This window comes from Balearica regulorum, chromosome 27, assembly GCF_011004875.1.
Source record: "Balearica regulorum gibbericeps isolate bBalReg1 chromosome 27, bBalReg1.pri, whole genome shotgun sequence".
NCBI lineage: Eukaryota > Metazoa > Chordata > Aves > Gruiformes > Gruidae > Balearica > Balearica regulorum.
This window is the reverse complement of record NC_046210.1, coordinates 2,189,608-2,210,352: the sequence shown is the minus strand read 5'-3', so window position 1 is coordinate 2,210,352 and position 20,745 is coordinate 2,189,608. Positions and strand designations below refer to the sequence as shown.

The 20,745-nt window shown below is 51.8% G+C and overlaps 2 protein-coding genes across 4 annotated transcripts; both read right to left on the bottom strand.

Annotated features, from left to right (window-relative positions):
• Positions 1 to 516: 516 nt before the first annotated feature.
• RAB11FIP1 (RAB11 family interacting protein 1) lies at positions 517 to 15,257 on the bottom strand. Of its 3 annotated transcripts, none has more exons than XM_075736521.1 (6): positions 14,829 to 15,251; positions 11,409 to 11,851; positions 10,160 to 10,955; positions 6,887 to 9,208; positions 5,608 to 5,713; positions 517 to 3,664 (listed from the first exon to the last, which is right to left on the bottom strand). In XM_075736521.1, exons 1-6 carry the CDS (start codon positions 15,173 to 15,175, stop codon positions 3,446 to 3,448), a joined length of 4,233 nt encoding a protein of 1,410 aa, XP_075592636.1. In that variant the 5' UTR covers positions 15,176 to 15,251; the 3' UTR covers positions 517 to 3,445. The 3 variants fall into 3 exon arrangements, with proteins under 3 accessions (XP_075592636.1, XP_075592637.1, XP_075592638.1); XM_075736522.1 differs by having other exon boundaries at positions 6,887 to 7,045; XM_075736523.1 differs by lacking the exon at positions 6,887 to 9,208 and having other exon boundaries at positions 14,829 to 15,257.
• Positions 15,258 to 17,024: 1,767 nt separating this feature from the next.
• On the bottom strand, positions 17,025 to 20,418 carry LOC104638710 (prolactin-releasing peptide receptor-like). Its single transcript, XM_075736629.1, has 2 exons — positions 19,801 to 20,418; positions 17,025 to 18,206 (listed from the first exon to the last, which is right to left on the bottom strand). Exons 1-2 carry the CDS (start codon positions 20,211 to 20,213, stop codon positions 17,573 to 17,575), a joined length of 1,047 nt encoding a protein of 348 aa, XP_075592744.1. The 5' UTR covers positions 20,214 to 20,418; the 3' UTR covers positions 17,025 to 17,572.
• Positions 20,419 to 20,745: the final 327 nt, after the last annotated feature.

The window sequence follows — 20,745 nt, the reverse complement described above, 5'->3', positions numbered from 1 at the left end:
CCCCGCTCTCCTCAGGGCTGAGCTGCATCCTTCCCCAGCGCCCTGATGTGCTGGGGGGGGTCCGGGTGACACCCCCCCCCCCAACCCGCCCCTCAGCGCCAGCGCAGGATGAGGGCGATGACAGCACTCAGGGCTCCCGCAGCGCAGGCAGGTTTCAGGCTAAATGGCCCCGAGACAGCGGGAGGCTGATTTCCTCTCTTGTCATCGCTGCCCACAATTTGAGGCCATTAGGGACGTGGGGTGATTGAACTGGCTCCTGGCCAAGAACCTTTCACAGTTGGTTGTTTTTTTTGCTTCACAGAAACTCTCGATTCTCGGGATGCGGGATGAGCTCGTCTATCAGGTTTCCCCACCCTGCGAGGTGTTTGCCGTGAACTTCCTGCAGGGATGGAACTAACCCAAAAACACTTTGAGGACGGGGAGTTTTGGGCAGAGAGAAAGGGATGGGGCCTTTCTGAAACTGCTCTTTCAGAGGGAAAAAAAAAAAAAAAAAAAAAGACAAAGGGACCAGAACAATGGATTTAAGGTATTTTTATTTTAGTGTTCCACGAAACCAAAAGGCATTTAAAAACAAATAGGTACCGAGGATAAAAGCAGACAGTATAAACAGGGAAAAATACATTCAGATCCTTCAATAATAAAACAATACATTTGATTCTTAAGGCCCTTAAAGTCAAGGTGAAGCACCTCGCTGGACATAAAATGCCAGCCCCCTTACGCCAAAGAAAGGCTTTACCTAGTATTGCCGACAGAAGCCTGAGGTACGAGGTTTGTGCGATGCTTTCCCAGCCGTGGAAGTCGAAGGACGGCACAGGACCGTGACCCTGCAGCAGCGCCCGTGCTGCTCTGGCAGGAGGCTCCACACCTGCAGCCACCGCAGGTAACAAACAGCCCCAGAGGCAAAAGCCAGACACAACCCCCGTCCACCTCAACAGTCCACCTCAACAGTCACGGCTGTAGCTGGCAAAAAGTCTGCCAGGAGAGGACATGACAGGTTTCAAGGCTACATCTCCATCGCACGCAGCACCGGGGTGCCTCCAGCAGCCTGCGACTCAGTAGTACCCATATTGTTTTAAAATGAGGCCAGCAAAAAGCAAGAGTCCAGTCTTGCTTCCCACGTGTCCAGTTACGACTACCGATAATACCGGGTTTTGATTTTTGAACCGTTAAGCCACCTTTCAAAGGCACAACCGGTTTTTCCGACTCTCTGACCTAGAACATCAGAAAGCTCTGGAATAAAGTCTAGAAGACGAGTTTATTAGTGAGGTATAGGCAACCCCTTCTTCCCAGAGATCCACCGAGGCACAAGGAGGAAACAAATTAATCCTTCATCTTCCTCACTATTCCAAGGCACGAGAAGCAGCAGCAGTTTTCAGGAAGGCCAACCAGTACCGCTCAAAATTAAAACCACCAGCCAAAAGCTGAAGATGCCATTAAGACCTCCTGCGTTTCAGACCCTTCATTCACAGAAGAGGGTACAGTAGAAAAGAAAAAAACCCTTCACTAAAGACACCTGCTCAAATAAAATTAGAAAAAAAGTACCTGAAGTCTTAGAAGACTCTTGACACTTAAGGCTTGTTTCAACTCAAGCTTCCCGCAAAGGACAGCTCTGTCAGAAAAGCTCCAGACTTTGGTAGTTAGTCAGTTTACAGTAATAAAAATGTAATTAACAGCATTTTTTGAATTTTCCAATAAATGTATACATCTCTAGGCAAATATATTAAACTACTCTTCACTACAAAAATACAGTATTTGAGAAGTCTCCAGTAGTTTTCTGTGTTTTATGAAAATAAACAGACTACTAAGAGGTTGATAGTCAATCCATCTGGTCTAGTCCCTCAATAAAGTGCTTTGCTGTAGAAAAAACGAGTTGAAACTCCCCCCTCTTGAGCCCAGCCAGGAGTGACCCAACAGACCCTTTCAACTTCCACAGGGAGGAGCGTTCACTTTGGTCCTCTGCTACCCGCTCTTTCAGTATTTCAACTTTCTTCTAAGCCTTTTACGGACTCTCACAACCCTGGTAAATCCCAGAGATGCAAAGAGGCATCTGATTTTTTTGATCTTTGACAAGAGCTCACCAGAAAAAAAGCCACATTTAGTTTTTCAGTGGAGGAAGCCTGTTTTGGTGGCTGCTTGATAGCGCAATTGCTGTCCCATGAGCTGGGGAGGAGAACATACCTCCCTCTACCGAGCTGCAAAGCAGCCACACATTGAGGAAGCAGACCGAGAGGTATGGATTGTCTAGCAAAACCAGCACTCTTTCTCAGCTGCATAAAATCTTCATTCCATTCTAAGCAACAAGTCACAGAGAAAACCGAACCAGATTTGAGCACCGGCGTTGTGACTGCTCCCATCCCCAGGGGAGGGCGATTCGGTTCCTCTCTTGGTTGTACAAGGAATGCAGGAAAGGAAGCGCTTGTAAGATTGATCACCTTCGAAGGTCGTTCCAAGGTAAGCCCCAGCTCCAAAATCCAAGGTATTTAAATTTATTAAACTGCAATGATGTAGAAGGAAAACTGTCACAGAACTCTCACACGGCAAGACACACGGGGCCACGCACGTGTGCTGTGAAATCCACGCCCGTTGAAGGCCACAGAACAGAAACCAGGCGTCCCTTTGCCTCCCTCGTTTGAACGACCTTCGAATTGGGAATCTAAAGTCTGTAAGAGAACGGTGTCTGATTTAAAATGCACCTTTGGCCCAAATTAATTACTGCCATTCCTATGGCAGGCAAACGTACCTCGACATTTCAATGTTTCCTATACCAAAAAACCTGTAAACCTTCCCCTTGGAGAACTGCTTCGAAACAACACGCACTTTATGAGATTAACTAAGCTTTGCTTCTTCCTTTCCAAGCTAAGGTTTAACTTACATTTAACTTTTAGGGCATTAATTACTTTTAAAATACAGTCCACACAGCCCTGTCTGAAGCACACATCTTTGGATTTCTCCAGTGTAGTAGTTATTATTATCATTATTTAAAAACAATCAAATCCTCAAGCTCTACTGTACAAGATTTTATATTGTACTACAACTTAAGAAATGGAAAGAAGAGTAATTGATCTATCAAAGCTGCTACAAAACAAAACCATGAAAAAAATCTTCATAAAGGATCATCAGTGCCTTGCTGGCAAGCAAAGGACATCAAAAACCCTTCATCCTTCCTATCGCAACCGGCCTTTGGATTAGATGCTTGAACAAATCTTCCCAAATGATGGAAAGAAACAAAAAAATAAATATGATAGGTTGACTTCACTTCTGGACTCCATATGCAAGACCTGATGTAACTACTAATCAAACTGAGAGTTGCTCAAGGCAGAAACAGGAAAGAGGTTACTTTCTGTGGGCAGCACAACCGGCACCACCTACTTCACATCATCTCCTTATTCATCATACTCCGCTGGCGGGAATTCAGTCCTTTGTTCAACCAACGTCCCGGGAGCTTTTACATCTTTCCAGCTTTTTTGTTTCCAGAAGTTGAAACACGAAGAATGTTTGGGGTTTCTTCCATGACTCTGACAAGCAAGTTATCGATGTAGTCTTCAAGCTCACGCACCTGGAGATCCTTCTTGGTAATGGTATCCTTCTGTTTCAAGACCAGCTGGATCAGCTCATCGTGCGTTAGCTGAGCATAAGCATAGGCAGGATCTGAAGGATCATATTTCTTTGAGAGAGAAGAAAGGCAGGGTCATTACAGACATACGGGCATTTCAAAACAGCAACAGAATGGTATCTAGTAGCTGGCTTGGGGGATCGAAAGCACCAATAAACAACTTTACACACAGCGTTTGCAGAACCACAGCTGCTCTTTGCAAGTACTACTGTGCTTCGTATCTTTTTAAAAGTAAGTTCCATGCAAATAACATTTTGGAGCAGCAGTTGTTAGCACTTTAGGATCAAGCAGCAGGCTGCTCAGAGCCAAGCTGTGCAGCAGCCAAGGCACTAACAACGACAGGGAGAGGCTGGCAGGCCAGGCGAGCTTTCTGCTACAAAGGACCTTTGGGGCCATTAGCAAACCTAGCCTGGGAAAATTCATACCAAACACTATCTACTCATGCACTTCCAGAATTCGGAATCGCTTTAGAGGAAAGTATTTAGAGGAAAAAAGAGCAGCCGCCTCGGAGTAAGTGCGTGCTACTTATGGCACAGAGACACAATTTGTAGAGCTTAGGCAGTCTTCTCCAGAACAGAAGGCAGGCTCAGAGTGAGAGCACTGTTATGGACGGTAACCACGCCATCAGTTTTAGCCTAAAAATCTTTGCCTAACGTCAGTTCTGTAATGCAACTCTGCTGCAATCTACGCTGAAAGAATGTCATGCTGACTCCAGGCAGCAACGCACCCAGCTTAGCAAAGAGGCACGGAAGTTACAGCCACGTACCATCAGCTACCATCGTTTATAGATGAGCGCTGGGACAGCTATTGTTCCAAATTCAGGTCAAACAGCAAGAAAAACCCACCTAGGCCTTTGGCATTTCCCTCTTATTGTAATTATCACTGTGAAAACAACACAGGTTCTCCGAAAACTCTGCTTTTAACCCTTAAGCAACCTTAGCAGGTACTTAGCAGCTTCTGCCAATTCCTCCAGCTACCTTCTCAGACACTACACGAGTGCCAGCCCAGGTATGCAACAGGCTCACCTGGCTACGTCGAGTGTCATTTCTCACGTGGAATCAGAGCACCACACCAGAATATAAATTACAAGTTTTCAAGTCATTCAAAATAGCAACATGCCAGTTTGAATCACCTAACTGACATGCTGTTCTTCTCCACCTACACACAGGCACTACCGTTATTCTGGCACTAACTCTTCATGTTCCCCAAACCCCTTAAAGGCAGAATTAGCAGCCAGGGTTTTTCCCTGCTGATCCAGAGACACTTCTAGCCATTCTGATCAACATGACTTTTCAACTACACCCCAAGCCTGGAGGTCTCTTTTGAGGCCAAGATTATGCAAAAAGCTCCTCTAACTCTGAGTGATTACGCACGCTGCACTGCTATGCTCTTAGGAAGTGGCCGTGCTTTAAGGGCTGGCCTCTCAATCTGCACGGGGTGTTAATGCAACACATTACAAGGCAACAGCCACCCTGCAGTGACTTTTCCCACCTTCTCGGTTTTAAGAGCCACAAACTTATTTCAGGGTGAAAATGAGCTTCAGGGACTAATTGCGTCTGAAAATAAACAGTGAGTGATTTGTCCAGCCTTCTGTGCAGACGCAAGTTACGCAGCTCCCCCACGTCACCAACAATCTTCAGTAGCACCCCCGCGAGTCACCCGTGGTTCCTGTCACAGCCACCTCACGGGTCACACACATCCCGCTCACCTCGTGGAGCCAGACAGCACCCCACACTCCTCTACACTCAGGATCCCCTCTGCAAGCAAAAGGCACCAATTCCATTATAGATCAGTTTGCAAGAAAATAAATATTTAAAGATTGTGCCCACCTTTGGGGACTAACAAAAAGAAAGTTCATGCCCCCCACGGTCTAATAACCACTGTTCTTTTTCTGCTCAAGACAGATGAGATACGAGCCTAGACAAACTATCTCGAATACATGAACTCTATGCAATTTACTGCCTAAGCTTTTAAAGTGCCTCTTCCCTCCGTACCTTCACGCTCATCTCGAGCAGCTTTTCGTTCATAGTGCTGATGACGTTCAGGTTTTTACTTTGAGTCTTGTTTGCTGTGGCATTCATTGGCTTCACAGGATGGAGTCTGCAACATTAAAAAAGGTTTATGTTATTTAGGCAGCACATATAACAGCAGCACTACACATATAACTACAGTACTACACCTACCCTTCTCTATCTCCAGAGAGATTCAGCTTGGGAAAGACAAGGCATTTCTGCCTAAGCCATAGGCTTTTTATAAGTGTACTCCAGTTCTCTTTCTATCTTTATTGACTTAAGGCATTGGAGATAAAGCAGCATTAACAAGGGAAATACATCCTGAACGGTATGTCACAAAAGAAAAGCCAGGTCAGTCTACATGAGAAGGCAGTACACAGCGACAGTTACTCTGATCTCTCACACACTAGTATTTGAGCCTGCCTTTCCTAACGAGAACACATTCGTGGTTCTTGCAACATATCAAACACTTCTATTATCCTGGGACAAGCATGTATTATGCCTTTTCCAATCTCAACTTAGGCCATAAGCTGCCAAAAAGCACTATCTTCCTTTGCTCGAGCAGGATTTATATTGCCAATTTTAACACAGGAAGAAAATTTTACTTGTATCTCAGCAAATGCTGGCCCAGAAGCATCCTGGACCCCAGGCAGAGCTCTGAGGTACTGAGGGCTGACATGTCGGTGGCACTGTTCCACAGCCAACTGTACCCCAGCAGGCAGGAGGAGCTGCAGACAGCTCCAGAAAGCAGCCACCGTTCTTGGGAGAGAGGGGTTTTAGCTGCATCGCTTGCTGCAATTCACTTTGAGGCTCAGGAGCCCAGTTCAGCCAGGAAAGGAAGCATCCCGTTTATCAGGCTTCCTGTGATCATTCTCTCACTTCTGAAAAATGGATGAATTGCAGTCCATTTCCCCAGTTTGATGAAATGACCTTATTTCTTAAACTGCCACCACATTTTCCTAACATTTTTCCTAAGAGGTAGCATTGTGATGAACGGCAGGTCCTCTTGAGCGCTCTGGGCGTCTCTAATAGCTCTACAGATTTATCTGGTGCCAGCAACGACCCTACGCTGGCATGGCAGGACCCAGGCCCCAACAAAGCCACAGGCCAGAGGAAGTTAAGGCTATACGATGTCATGTCACCGCAAAGCGCAGTGAATTAATTCCTGCAGCTGGAGAGACAGATCTGCACTCACAGGAAGAAAAAGCAAGGCTCACATCAGCACTGAGATACTTTCTGTGTATTTCCCATTTTCTCTCACCTGTGCTTAGGAGACACGGTTTCACCACTCTGCTGAGTTTGGTTAGGATATGTTTCAGAGGGTGAAACCCATGCCTGAAGAAGCTTCTTCTTGCCAGAATTTCCTGCTTTATCTGCGAAGCCCTCGGCTGTTGGCTTTTTCGGAGACTCTGCTCTATGACTTGGGGTGTCAGAGGGGAGAGAATGAGAGGAAGAGTAGGGCTGGGAAGGACTTGACAGGGAGGAAGAGGAAACAGAAGGCTCAAAGAAGTCACACTCTGCATGCTCCTCAACACCTGTACTTATTTTCATTTCTTGTTTCTCAAAATGACTATTACACTCCCTGGAATGAGATGTCATACCTAAGCCTGAGTCAGCTACCTGGTTATTGACACTGTGAACATCTACTCGGGCCTGCAGCATGGGTGGTTTGCTCGGCTTACAAGCACCAGGAGCACTTCCTCCTCCTCCTGGAGCGGCCGGGGTTACTGGGGCCGCAGCAGAGCTATCAGAGTGCTCCTTCAGTTCTTCACACAAAGGCGTTAAACCCACGGACTGCTTTCCAGTCTCTGAAACGTTTTTATCACCTGCAGTGACACCGTGGTTCTCCTGACAGTCACCCAGCAGCTCGTCATCGGAGCCTCCCTCCAGAATGACCGGAAGAGTGGCCAGTTTCGAACCACGGTCTCCGGGAATGGGAATGGCAGACTTTAGATTTGTAAGACAGTCAAATAAATCATCGTCACCCTCACTTTTTAAATGCCCGTTATTGTTGTCATCTCTGAGAATCACTGGTGGAGTGACAGTCTCTAACGAGCCACTTTGGGGGAGGCACCCACCAGCATCTGAGGCTTTATCATTAGGTAATGGGAGCGCAGACGCAGATTTTACACCGTCACCTGAAGAAGGCACATCACCGCCTAACTCAACAGCCTGAGAAACCAGCGGGCACTTCTTCAGTGTTAATGACAGCCGTGGTGCTGGCTTTGGAGTGACTAACACCTCACCACCAGCCCTCCCTACATCGGCTTCCTGAGAGGACAGCGTGCAACCTCCCAAGGTTGGTTCAGCAGATCCTACTTGAGAAAATGAGTTATTTTTATCAAGTAGAGTTGCTTGGGGCTCTAATGTGGGCGCACATTCTTCCCATCTCTTTTCACCACAGATCTCCTGCTTCTCATTCAGCTCAGGGGACGGTGGCTGTTCAGCACCAATCTCTGCCAAGAGGCTATTACTACACTTTGAGAGAGACGCAGAGCGCTTGCTGTCCGTTGTGCAGGGTTCAGTATTTACACCACTGACTTCCACACCACCCCAAACAGCGGTCTCCCTGTTTCGGATGGGACCTATGCTGTCACTAGAGAGGTCTGACGATGGGTAGCACCTCACTTCCAGTTTGCAAACAGACCCTGTTCCCTCTCTTTTTGCATCTGAACCCATCAATAACGTTTCACTGAAATCAGAGTGCTGCTTTTCCCCCTCCTGCCCACCCAAATCCTCGTCACTTGATGTAACACCCACTGACCCAGCAAGGAGAAAGGACACAGATTTCCTGTTGCCTAGCTTGCTTCTTTCCAAAGAAGTCTCAACCTGAAGCTGGGGAGAATCGCAACGCTTCTTTGGAGCCAGACCAGGGTTGTCGGAAAGGGTGCCAAGGGGGTTTGACACAGCTCTGACATCACTAGTTAAAGCCACATCCGAAGAGCTCCCTGAAGCATCGCAATCAGAGCGTTTCAGCTCAGCAGGGTGTTCTGCTGAGGAACAGTCTTCATCACAAGGAATGCAGAAAGGGGAAGAACTAGCAACAGCTTTGAAACCTGGCGCATCTGCTTCCCGCCCAAGCTTGGATACAAAGGGATTATTGTCATTGAAATGACAATTAGTGGGGAGAGAAGGTGCAGGGTGAGAGAGACCCTGGGAAGCCCGCATAGCAGAGCTTTCAGGACCCTGGCCCCATGAGCTCTGCCCCCATTCAGAAGCAAAAGGATTATTACCACTACCAGAGACCTGACCAGGAAGAGGCGTTTTGGGAACAGAGGCTGCAAGATGATGGGACGAAGACAAACGGGCAATGCCTGCGGGATCCAGGGCTGTGGATGCCCTGCCCCACTCGGGAGTAAAGGGGTTCTTGCCATTCAAAAGCTCTGCAGCAAAAGGAGAAGTAAGGGATGCAGGAGAACTAGTAACGTTTTCAGAGTCTGGCACTTGGACTTTTTGTTGTGTTTTAGAAATAAAAGGATTATTGTCACTACTGATACGGTGTACAGAAAGAAAAGCAGGAAGGGAATCAGGTGCAAGAGTACGAAGCGCGGCTTTGGTTTCCTCCTCTGAAGACACGCCCAGTCTGCAAAAAGGGACAAAAAACTCGCATGTCACTTGCGGATGCAACACGAGGCAGGAACAGACAAGCGTTAGCACCAGACTCCATTAACTCCTAACACTGGAGAAGAATTACACTTGCAAGAGACCTCAGAGCATATCTGATAGACTTTACAGACTCGAATGTGTCTTTACAAAGCACTCGATTTATGTCAGAACACTTGTTCTGCAGAGTTTGCACAGGTTACCACGGTGTCTGCTTTTAAGCACTACCTCATCTTTTGCATCCCAAGCAATTTTATTAGTATGTAAGACACTTCACATGCAAGATGCTTAAACGTGAGAAGCACTGAAAATAAGGAGTTAGAGACAGACACAAAACGTAGCCTTATTAGTAGAACACACCCATATATATATAAAAAAACCCCTGTGTGTTTATATATATATATATATGAAGGATAAAGGAGCAGAATTTTCGAAAAAGCCTTGTGTACAAGTTTGCACAAAGTCCTTCATGTTGCTGTGAACAGTGCCAGAAGCAGAAGGGCTCCAAGATTAACACTTTCGAAGGCCACAGCCAAATACAGAAAAGTAAAGATGTTAGAACTGGTATTTCAGCCCCTGGGTATGTTCAAGTTGCACAGCTCAGAGAGAAGTTAGTTTTTGCAAGAAATCCAGCAAGAAAAATCACCCCTACAGTACCTGCAAAGATGTCTGCACTCAGAGAACCACTATTTCAGCATCACTTAGAAGGAACATCCCTACATCAATCTCTTTTTCATACCGAGAAAGAACTCAGAATTATTATTATTTAACTAAGGGCCCAACGGTCAGCTTAAAACCAGCAGGTACCCTGCAGAGCAACGCACGCAGGACACCAAGCTGAGAGGTGCTGCCCTGCGGCAGGAAGGACGCGGTTAAAGCCACCACCGCTGCATCACTGTTTATGTCAACCTCTGAAGCAAACACCACTCACCTGGGCTTGACAGCTTTGGTCTTCGCTGGTGCAGCAGCTTTTTCGGGTTTCCACTCTTCCTCGAAAGGGTTGAGCGGCTGCTTATTTGCAAAGACGTCTTCTGCACAGTGACTGTCTTCTGAAGGATTCCCTCTGCTTAAATCTGCTGGAAGTTCAAGACCTTTGGCCTCTTGTTCGCTCTTCTCTTCTGGAACTTTGTTTTCCTCATTCTGCAGGGTCCTGTCGGGAATATTCTCAGCATCGACGGTCTTCACTGCGTCCTTCTTCCCTGTGACCAGAGAGAGCAAGGCAGACTTTTTGTGGTCCGTTTTTTTGGTCTCTTTAATAACCTCAACAGTTGGAGGAATGCTGGTTTCTGGGTATTCTTCACTACTAAGCAATTTGTATGATGGCAAAGTCATAGATTTAAAAGTCTCCAAGGATGCAGACCCAGAGAAAGCGTGACTAGGAGATGTTCTTCCCGTCTCTTCAGGTCCTTTAGCAGATCTGGAAGACAGGTTCTCTTCTGAAGCAAAGAGCTGCTTCCTCCTGAAGTTGTGAGGAGAGGGGGAAGAGGCTGGAGTGTTGTCCTTTGTCGTGCTCTCTTCCATATAAACGTGACTGCCATTGATACACAGACTAGACTTGGAAACAGGATCGTTTTTGGATTTAAGGCCACTGAATAAAGAGAGCCCTTCTTTCTTGGTGTGGCTAGTGGTTACTTGGTTTAGTTGCCTGCTGTCCAAAGTTGCTGTTTTACGAGATTTAAATACAGGAGAAAGAGAGGACTTCTCTTCCAGGGCATTTCCAAAGGCTTCTGGAAAAAATAAACGGGGAGAAATTCAAGATGCAAGAACATCCTTTCCTCTGACACTACTGACAGCCTCAGTACTTCACAGTCATTAATGGATTGCAGCAACAGAAACATCACTAATGCGACTACACCAGTTGCTTCCAAACTTTCTGGGTCCCCTACCGCTGCCAGCCCTCAGCAGGCTGCATCACATGCACTGTTCAATGACCTAAAACCACCACAGACCACTTACTGTGATGCTGCACCACTCACGCAGCCCCACAGTTTCTGTGCTATCCCCAGGTAAGCTTAGCCCTGAGTGTCTAATGTCCTGCGTGCATACCTGCCACCATGGACAGAAGTGACTTTCTATGGATTTGTTCAGTAAGAATAATTTAACTAGTACTCTAAAAAGCGTGAAAAGTACAAGCAAACCTTTGGAGAAAGGCTTTTTGCTTCATCAGTGCCAATACTCACTTTCTGAGGTTGAAGAGGTCTCAGACTCCTCATCGTCCCATTGTGAGTGGAAGTCGCTGGGCCGAAGCCGAACCCTCTCGGTGACGGGCTGCTGCGTCGGTAGGACTGACAGAGACTGGGAGAGGGAGGTTTTCTGCAGGCCAGGCTTGGAAAACAGGGTTTTGAACTTCGATTTCTTTTTTTCCTTCTCAACTGACTCATCTTCGCTGTCAGCGGGGGAGTGAGTTGTGCTGGGAACGATGGCTGATGCCGTGTCAGAAAGGCCACTGCTCCTCTTCCCCTTGAGCTTGTCTTTGAGCTTGCCAAAGGGGGAGCGAGACTTGTCTTTCATGGACAAATCAAACATACTGGCTGTCATGTTGCTCCTCATAAACTGGATATCCACTTCGATCTCCCCTCTCTCCTTTTCCTTTTTCCCTGGTTTGGAGCGAAGCTTGTACCACCTGCAGAAACAAGGAGATTTCTTTTACAAACAAGTTCCTGAGAGGCCTGGGTAATTTAGAACAACAGAGGGTGTTTATGTTTTAAAAACCAATTATGCTTACAGTGTAGAAAAAAAAAAAAGAAAAAAAGAAAAGAGAAAAACCTTTACTCTTACAACTATACCATAATTATATGGCCTCAGGTCCCAAGGAACACATTTCTTATCGTAAATATAAAGTTATTAGTAAAATCTGTTTTAAAACCCAGACCAGGAAGGATTTTAAAAAGGAATAAAAAGAAGAAACACAACACAGAATTCCTGTATTTCAGCTCAGCTGCTCTCTTCTGTGCTTTTATCTGGCTTCCCAGAATTCGCAGAAGCTAGGACTTTGAAGTAAGGGCATAAGAAGCAGCCTCAGAGCCCTGAAACTGGTACCAGAGAGCTTGCAAACTCGTCCCACGCCCTCATACCTTTCATTCCAGCTCCTTTTCAGTTGCTATCTTAATGCCTCTTAAGCTAAGGAACCCCTAATCAACAGCCCGAGAGCCAAACCAAGCCTTACAGACTCTCTGGGGATTTCCACTCACCTCTACGAGCTCGTGACTGGAGTGCACCAGGAAGGACGTTCGCTACAGACCAAACCTTATCCCTTCCTGAAATGCAGCTCCAGAATATTAAGCACTGCATATTAAGTAAGCGCTCAGGGTATCCGAACTGCAAAACCACCACCCGCGTGCCGCTATCACACGTGCTCGATTACTGCTCAGTGACACTCAAACCACATTAAAGCCAGCAAAGAAAATTATCAGCACTGCACGCCAATACTGGCTTGTTATTGCTGGAGCCACAGACTTCCCGACTCCACAGAACTGATAGGAAAGATCACCAGGAAAACGCCAGCTTCTTCCTCCTCACCAGCTGGTACATGAAAAGAAAGGAGGTAAACAGAGCATGCAAATCCGCCTCTCCATCAAATTTGCACTTCATTCCTTTGAAGGTGCACTGGAAGCAACGAAAGAAAATAGGAAAAGGCAATTTGCTTCAGAGAAAATTCAAAACTCACGAGCATTAACTGCAGGAGATGAATTCAGAAATCTGCTGCAGAGAAACACATTAGAGGGAAATGAATGCTCAAGCACCACGCTACAGTTAGATGGTCAGACCTGAAGCTACAAGACGCCAGCACCAGAGAAGGGATTTTATAAGGAGATGTTAGGTTTTGTCAGGTCCCTAGAGCTGCAGTCCCGCAGCGGCAGCAGCAAGGGCAGCAGAAACCCTTTGCCTTTAACGCAAGCCAGCACTGGGCACTTTTGTTCCAAACCGCGTGATTTCTAGGAGCGTCCTGCGCTCGTGTGGTTTTGGTGCCACAATCCATTCTCTGCGCTCTCTGCCCCGGGGAAAGAGCGGGTCCTGTTCGAACGGCATCCAAAATGCAAAGTATAAGCTCAGCGAAAGGCAGCTTAGCACTGACCGAAACACGGCCATCGCTTTGAGAAGCACGTCACTGCGTCCACCTCACTTTGAGCGGCTGAAAGTAAATAATGTACTGACAACCTCTCCCCAAAACTACAAAATATAAAGTCTTACTAATTTAATTTATTATGTTAACGTGTACCCGTCAATCCACGTGCATTTATTTTCCAAATAAAACCAGCCCTTTATGGCTATACATCACCACAGCAGCTAAGCGATGACAAAAGAAACAGGCTTCAAACAGAAAATCGAGGGCTGGGGGCATGACACCAACAACTGGAAATATCAGGAGTTTTCCCAGGAACATCCAAGTCATGAGTTTTCCCCCTCTATTTCCCTTTGGCCCAGACACGCGGTGCTGGCCTCGCAGGGCTGACTCCTGAACTCTGCTGACTGCAGGAACATTATGCTCCGGCGTGTAAACACATTAGCGCTTGACACAACCTTAATGACAGCGACCTTATAATTAAGGCTTCGCAAGCGGCGATGGCTTTGTCAAGAAACACGACGCAGATCTTGGCCCAGCCGGTGTTAATACCTGGATCTGCTCAGGTGAGCAAGAGGAAGGTGACTCACCAGCCACCTCAAGCCACATTACAAGGCTGCTGACTCCCAGTAAAACCCTCCCAGTAACCACCCTGGGATTTCAGCGCCGTCCCAGTGCTTATGTTCAAAGGACCAAGTATGACACAGAGCTGGCACTCGGCATTAAGGAAAGAGTCTCTCAGCTCGGTGTCCTGCTGACAACAGCGAAGCCAGACCATATAACACTGAATTATCTGCTCTTACACGCGCTTCAGCTCTGCTAAGTATTCATTAAGAAAAATACGTAAACAGCTGGCTGTAGCCCGTGTTCATTCTCTGTCGGAAAGAGAGAATTAAATTTCTGAGGTCAGCCCGGCAGTTCTCAGTGTACGCTGTCAGCACTCACACATAAATATGTAAAACCAAAAAGCACCGGCCGTGTTTTCCCGGGCCGGCCAGGCAGCTGCCGGTGCCAGGACCCCCAGCCTCTCCCAGGGGACAGGCACCCCGGAGCCATGGAGGGCTGACCCACACCAGGAGGAACCCTGCCCTGGGGGGTCACCCCATGGGCCCTCAGGGGCTTGAGGGGGTCCCTGAGGGGCACAGGGGTCCCTCACCAGTCCCTCAATCCCCTGGGGCACATAGGTCCCCCACACACATCCCCACACCTCTGTGGGGCACAGAGGTTTCCACGGGGAACAAGGACATCCTATGGGGAACTGGGGTTCCCTGCCAGAACCCCAGGTCTCTCTGGGGCACAGAGCCCGCCCCCCCCCCCCCCCCCCCGTAGGGCCCAGAGCCCCCTCGCCATTCCTCTCCCTGACTCCCGTGGGGCCCAGAGCCCCCTCATCCCCCTCCCCAGGCCCCGTGAGGCACAGAGCCGCCCCCCCCCAGCCCTCCCCACAGTCCCCGTGGGGCACAGAGCCCCCCCAGCCCCCTCAGGGCCCAGAGCCCCCCCTCCGGTTCCCCAGAAGTCCCCTCACAGCCCCCGGGCCCACCTGGTGTGCCGCCGGCCACCGTCGGCCCGCAGCGCGGCCAGGTCGACTTCGGCGCGTCCCAGGAACTTGTCGAGGCCGACCAGGGCGCGGTGCAGCACGGTGAGGCGGAGGGCGGCGGGCCGCGGCGGCGGCGGCAGCTCGAAGGTGGCCTCCTCCCGCCAGAGCGGCTGCCCCTGGCACCGCTCCGCCACCGAGGTGGAGAACTTGTCGCGGCCCAGCGCCATTACGGTGTAGGCGTCGCTGCCGCCGCCACCCGCCGCCGCCTTGGCCCGCAGCCCCCGCGCCCGCAGCACCGTCACCTGCACATGGGTGGGCACCCAGGCCGGGGCCGGGCCCAGGCCGGACATGGCGGCGGGAGCGGGAGCGGGACGGAGCGGGGAAGGGAGCGGGAAGGGAACGGGAGCGGCCCGGCACGGCGCGATCCCGCCCCGCCCCAGCGCCCCGCCCCTCTCGCGAGAGCAAGGGGAGGGGCCGGGGTGGGCGGGGCCTGGGAGGGAGGGGCGGGGCCTGGGCCGTACAGGTGGGTACAGGGGTGGGTACAGGTGTGTGTGCAGGTGGGTACAGGTGGGTACAGGTGTGTGTGCAGGTGTGTACAGGTGGGTACAGGTGTGTACAGGTGGGTACAGGTGTGTGCAGGTGTGTGCAGGTGTGTACAGGGGTGGGTACAGGGGTGGGTACAGGTGTGTGCAGGTGTGTACAGGGGTGGGTACAGGGGTGGGTACAGGTGTGTGTACAGGTGTGTGCAGGTGTGTGCAGGTGGGTACAGGTGGGTACAGGGGTGTGTACAGGGGTGTACAGGTGTGTGCAGGTGTGTGCAGGTGTGGGTACAGGTGTGTGCAGGTGTGGGTACAGGGGTGGGTACAGGTGTGGGTGCAGGGGTAGGTACAGGGGTGGGTACAGGGGTGTGTGCAGGTGTGTGCAGGGGTATGTGCAGGGGTATGTGCAGGGGTGTGCAGGGGTGTGCAGGGGTGTACAGGTGTGTACAGGTGTGGGTACAAGGGTGTGTACAGGGGTGTGTACAGGGGTGTGCAGGTGTGTACAGGTGTGGGTACAGGGGTGTGCAGGTATATGTGCACTGCTATGTACAGGGGTGTGTACAGGGGTGGGTGCAGGTGTGTACAGGTGTGTACAGGTGTAGGTACAGGGGTGTGTACAGGTGTGTATGCAGAGGTATGTGCAGGTGTGTGCAGGGGTATGTGCAGGTATGTGCACAGGTGTGTGTGCAGGGGTGTGTACAGGTGTAGGTACGGGGTGTGTACAGGTGTGTGCAAGTGTAGGTACAGGGGTGTGTACAGGTTTGTGCAGGTGTATGCGCAGTGGCATGTACAGGTGTGTGCAGGTATAGGTACAGGGGTGTGCACAGGTGTATGTGCAGGGGTGTGCAGGTGTGTGCACGGGTGTATGTACAGGTTTATATACAGGTGTGTGCAGCTGTGTGTACATGTATATGTGCAGGGGTATACAAGTGTACAGGGTGTGCACATACATACAGGGGTGTGTAAATGGGGGTACATACAAGCGTCTCTGTGTACGTACAGGTGTGCGTATGGGGTGTATGTGTGTAGAGGCGTCTGTGAATGGGCACGTGCATATGCACAGGGCCGTGTACGGGCACGTGTGTGTACAGGGGTGTGTGGTTTTGTGCACACGTAGGGCTGTGTGTGTCTGCACAGGGCAGCGTGTGCAGGTGTCTCGGGGGGGGTATGCAGGTGGCTGTGCATACAGGCAGGTGCATGCCCAGTGATACAGGTAGCGTGACGGGGGGGGCGTGCAAGGGTGTGCAAGGCTGAGCGGCGTGGCCGGCGGAGCAGGCTAACCTGCCCTGTGCCAGCTGTGTCCCCTCCCCTGCTCTGAGGCTGCAGGAAAAGCACCGGCGCTTCTCCGAAAACACCATTTCCAAAACCCAGGAATCAATTTAATGAGAGCTCTACGATTCATTTAATGAAACGGGCAGCTACGTACAGCCATCACTCCACCAAACTGCTTTTCGCCCCTTCCTCGCGCTCCCGCAGGCCCATTTCCTTCATTAATTCAGAATTACACCACGAGGTCCCGAAGCGACGCGTGCAGCCCTGCCGCCCCTCCCGCGGGGCTGGGTGCTGCGTCCTCCGGGAGCTTTGCTTTGCCGTCCCCTCCCATCCCCAGGAGCACCCACCCCGCACCCAGCGCTGCTGCCGATGTCCCGGTCCCCGCGTCGCCTCCTCCGAAGCCCGGTGGCGTCGGCACGAGGCTGCGCCAGCCCTTTGGAGCGCAGCGCGCCGGGCAGCAGCCAGCCCCGGGGACAGCCCTGGGGATGGGGACGCAGCCCTTGGGCCACGCGCTGCTGCCCTGGGGACTGCCCGCAGTCGGGAGGGGAGAGGTGTCCAGCCCGTGTCCCCCCCGGGGAGGTGCAGGTTTGCCTTCGGGACCCTCGCGGGAGGGACGGGTCTCGCTGGGCTGGCAGGGCTGCAGGTGCACAGCCGGGGGCGGCTGGGGCGACTTTGCAGGGAAAAGCTGCAGCAAATGCGTTTTTGGTTGTGGCGGCTGCTGTCCTGGAGGTGAAGGGGGGCTCAGGGCACGCCGGGAGCAGAGCTGAGCACCCCGACGCAGGGAAGGATGCTGCAGGGAGTGCTGCGCGCCCCTGGGCAGGCAGGAGGAACCCATTTGCCTCCGCTCCCATGGGCAGGACAGGCAGTGAGGAAAGCTCTGCTGTGCACGGGATGAAGCACACGGCCATGGAGGGTCTGGGGAGCGGGACCCCCACCTCAGAGCACGCCGCCGGCAGCCCCGCAGCTCTTGGTGGGGATGATCTTCCTCTTGCAGGCGAACATCTTGCGGAGCTCCCCGCGGAAGCGGTCGTGCAGCCAGGCGTAGAGGAAGGGGTTGCAGCAGGAGGAGCTCATGGCGAACCAGTGGCAGAGCAGCTGGATGAGGAGGAAGTAGTGCTTGTTGATGAGGTTGATGTCGATGTCCCGGATGATGTTGAAGACGTGGATGGGAAGCCAGCAGACCCCGAAAGCCGCCACCACCAGCACGATGAGGCGGAAGATCTTCCTCTTCCTCAGGCGGTCGAACTCAGCTTGGCTCTGCGTGGGGTGGCCAGGCACCACCCGGTTCCTCAGCTTCACCGAGATGCAGATGTAGGAGAGGGAGACGGCGGAGAGGGGCAGGATGTAGGTGACGATCAGGGTGCCGTAGGCGTAGGCCAGGCGCTGCGTCTCCTTCTCCATCCAGAACTCCTCGCAGATGGCGAAGCCTTCCTCCCGAAACTCCACGTGGTACGTGTGGGCGATGGCGGGGGCCACCAACCCGCAGGAGAGCAGCCAGATGCCCCCCACCACGGAGATGCAGCTTGTGACCGAGATGCGCTTCTTCAGGGGGTGCACGGTGGCGTAGTACCTACAGGGAGAGAAACGGGGGAGCCCGAGCCCCGGAGCATCCCCCCGGAGCATCCCCGGGGCAGGGGGCGGCTGGCAGCAGGGCTGGGGGAGGCAGAGCCTTGGCGGCTCCGGGAGCAGGGGCACGGCCCCGAGCAGCTGCTGGGAAGCGCTGGCTGGGGACAGGGGGGGTGACCGCGTTCCCTTGCTCTGCCATGGGGGCCAAGGGAGCACCGGGTCACTCCCCTGTTTTGGGAAGCAGGGCATGGAGCACCCCTCCCGCAGCCTGTCTCTGAACCTGCCCTGAGGACCGCAGGCAGCACCGAGTGACAATAAAAGCTGGCAATTCTTCTTTCACTTCCTCCCCCCCCCCGCCCCCGAGCATCTTCCGCTCCTCTCGGCGCTGCCTCACCTATAATCAAGGGCTGGCCCTAAACGAGCTCCCGGCGAGGTACCTTCCGTGACCGTCATTTGATTTCACGCAGCTCTTTCACATACTAAATGCTCTGCCCCCTGCCACAGCCCGCGCCGCCCGCTGCTTGGTTTGTGGCGTTGGCTATCACGACGTTTAAAATTGCCATGTTCAGTAGCGCAACGTGCAGCCCCGTACCCAGAGAAAAACACCGACAGCTCTTCGTGTGCTTTGCTCGTGCTGAGCCCCGGCGCGGCTGCGTGCTTCCCCCCTCCCCATTGGAGCCGGAGGATTTGGGCTAAAAACCATCCATTTTCGATAAATCCCAGTGATGTTTTATGAACATGCTGAGGACAGTATAACTCAGTGGCTGCCTCTTTGGCAGGAGCTAAAGACGGTTTTGTTGAAGAGCGAAAGAAGAATGCGCCAGCACTCCTGGGGACATCTCAACCCCCCGGCGAGGACAGCAGTCCAGGTTTTCTCAGCTATTCTGCTCAAATCTTTGGGATTTTGTTTGGTTGTTGTTTTGGGGGTTGTTTTGGTTTTTTTCTTTTTTCTTTCTGCCCTTCCCATCCCGCTCCTACCCCAGGGGCAGAGGCAAACCAGCACCAGCCGCATGAGAGGCACTCTCGGCACTGCCGTAGCTGCTGCCGGCATCGCACCCGTCCCCCGCAGGGTTTGGAGCATCTTTTATGAGAGGAGATCTCTATGGAAACATGGTTTTTATCAACCACCTCCCGTCAGACCCTGCCCGGGCGCGCTCAGGGAGGCACAAGTGCTCTCCACGCATGGACCAGAACACAGCATGATCTGGGTGCAAATTTATCCAGCAAAGTACAAAGAACTGGATGCAAACTCCAACGAGCCCTTGTGCGAGAGCTGTGCCTGCCGGGGGCACGGACCTGGTTGTGGGCAGACTGGATTTGGATGGAGATGGCTTCGTACAGGCAGGCATGAAAATGCACATCGTTCCCCGATGCAAACCAACAGCCGGCCAAACACCCCCGCTACGCTTCCTCCATCCGAGGCCGAGCGCTGATGCTGAAGAAAAGGCTGCGGAGAGCCTGCAACTATCCCCTGGATTTTTCCTTTTCCGATTTCGAGTGTTTAGCATTTAACACTCCGAGCTGAGCGAGCAGCAGCTTGAGGGAATTTGAGGGGAACCAACCCGGACCCCTGCACCATCCGCCCCACCGGCACTTACCTGTCAACGGCGATGGCCGTGAGCGTGAAAACGGAGACGTAGACCGTCATGGGCTGCATCAGGAAGACAAAGTAGCACAAAAACTTCCCAAAAACCCAGCCCTGGGGGTTGAAGGCATAGGCTAGGGTAAAGGGCACGCACGTGGCGCACATCAGCATGTCAGAGAAAGCCAGGTTGCCGATGAAGAAGTTGGTGACATTGTGCATCTTCTTGGTCTTGCAGATGACGTAGAGCAGCAGGTAGTTGCCGAAGATGCCGACGAGGACGACCAGGGCGTAGCAGGGGATGATGAGGGGTTTGAAGGACTGGATGAGCTGCACCCCGGTGAACTGCGCGCTGGCGTTGGAGCGGTTCTGCAGGGCGAGCTCGTGGACGGTGACGTTGGTCACGTCCCTGTCCCCATCAGGTTCCATGGCTGCGGCTGAGACCCGAGAAATCCTTGTTTTGGCCAGCCTCAGCACCCCAAAATCCGTTAGTTGCAGGTTTCAGGTGTCTGTGGGGCACATCCTGCTCCTCATCACAGCTTTGCTGTGGCTGTCCGCACACACACCCCCCCCCCGCCCCGCAGCTGCACAGCACCCTGCCCCGCACCCAGGGAGGGTCTTCAGGATTGCGGCTTCGTCCTGCGGGCTCCTGGGGAGAGGAATGGAAAATCAGGCTCAGAAAAGGGGCAATGCCGGCGAGCAGCCCTGCATGGGGAGGGAGAGACAGCCCCGGGCTCAGCAGCAGTTACGGCTCAGGGAGGGGAGAAGGAGAAGGAGAAAAGCAGCGGGGCTGACCACGGGCTCAGAGGAAGCACTTACCAAAATCTGGTCTCATCAGCACCCCTCTAACCAAAGCGGTTGCAGCAATCCTGCCTCTGCCCCAGCCCAGCCCGTGCGGAGGGGCAGCTGCTGGCAGAAGGAAAAGGGAAGCGGCAGCTGAGCCAGAAAATAGCTCCTAATG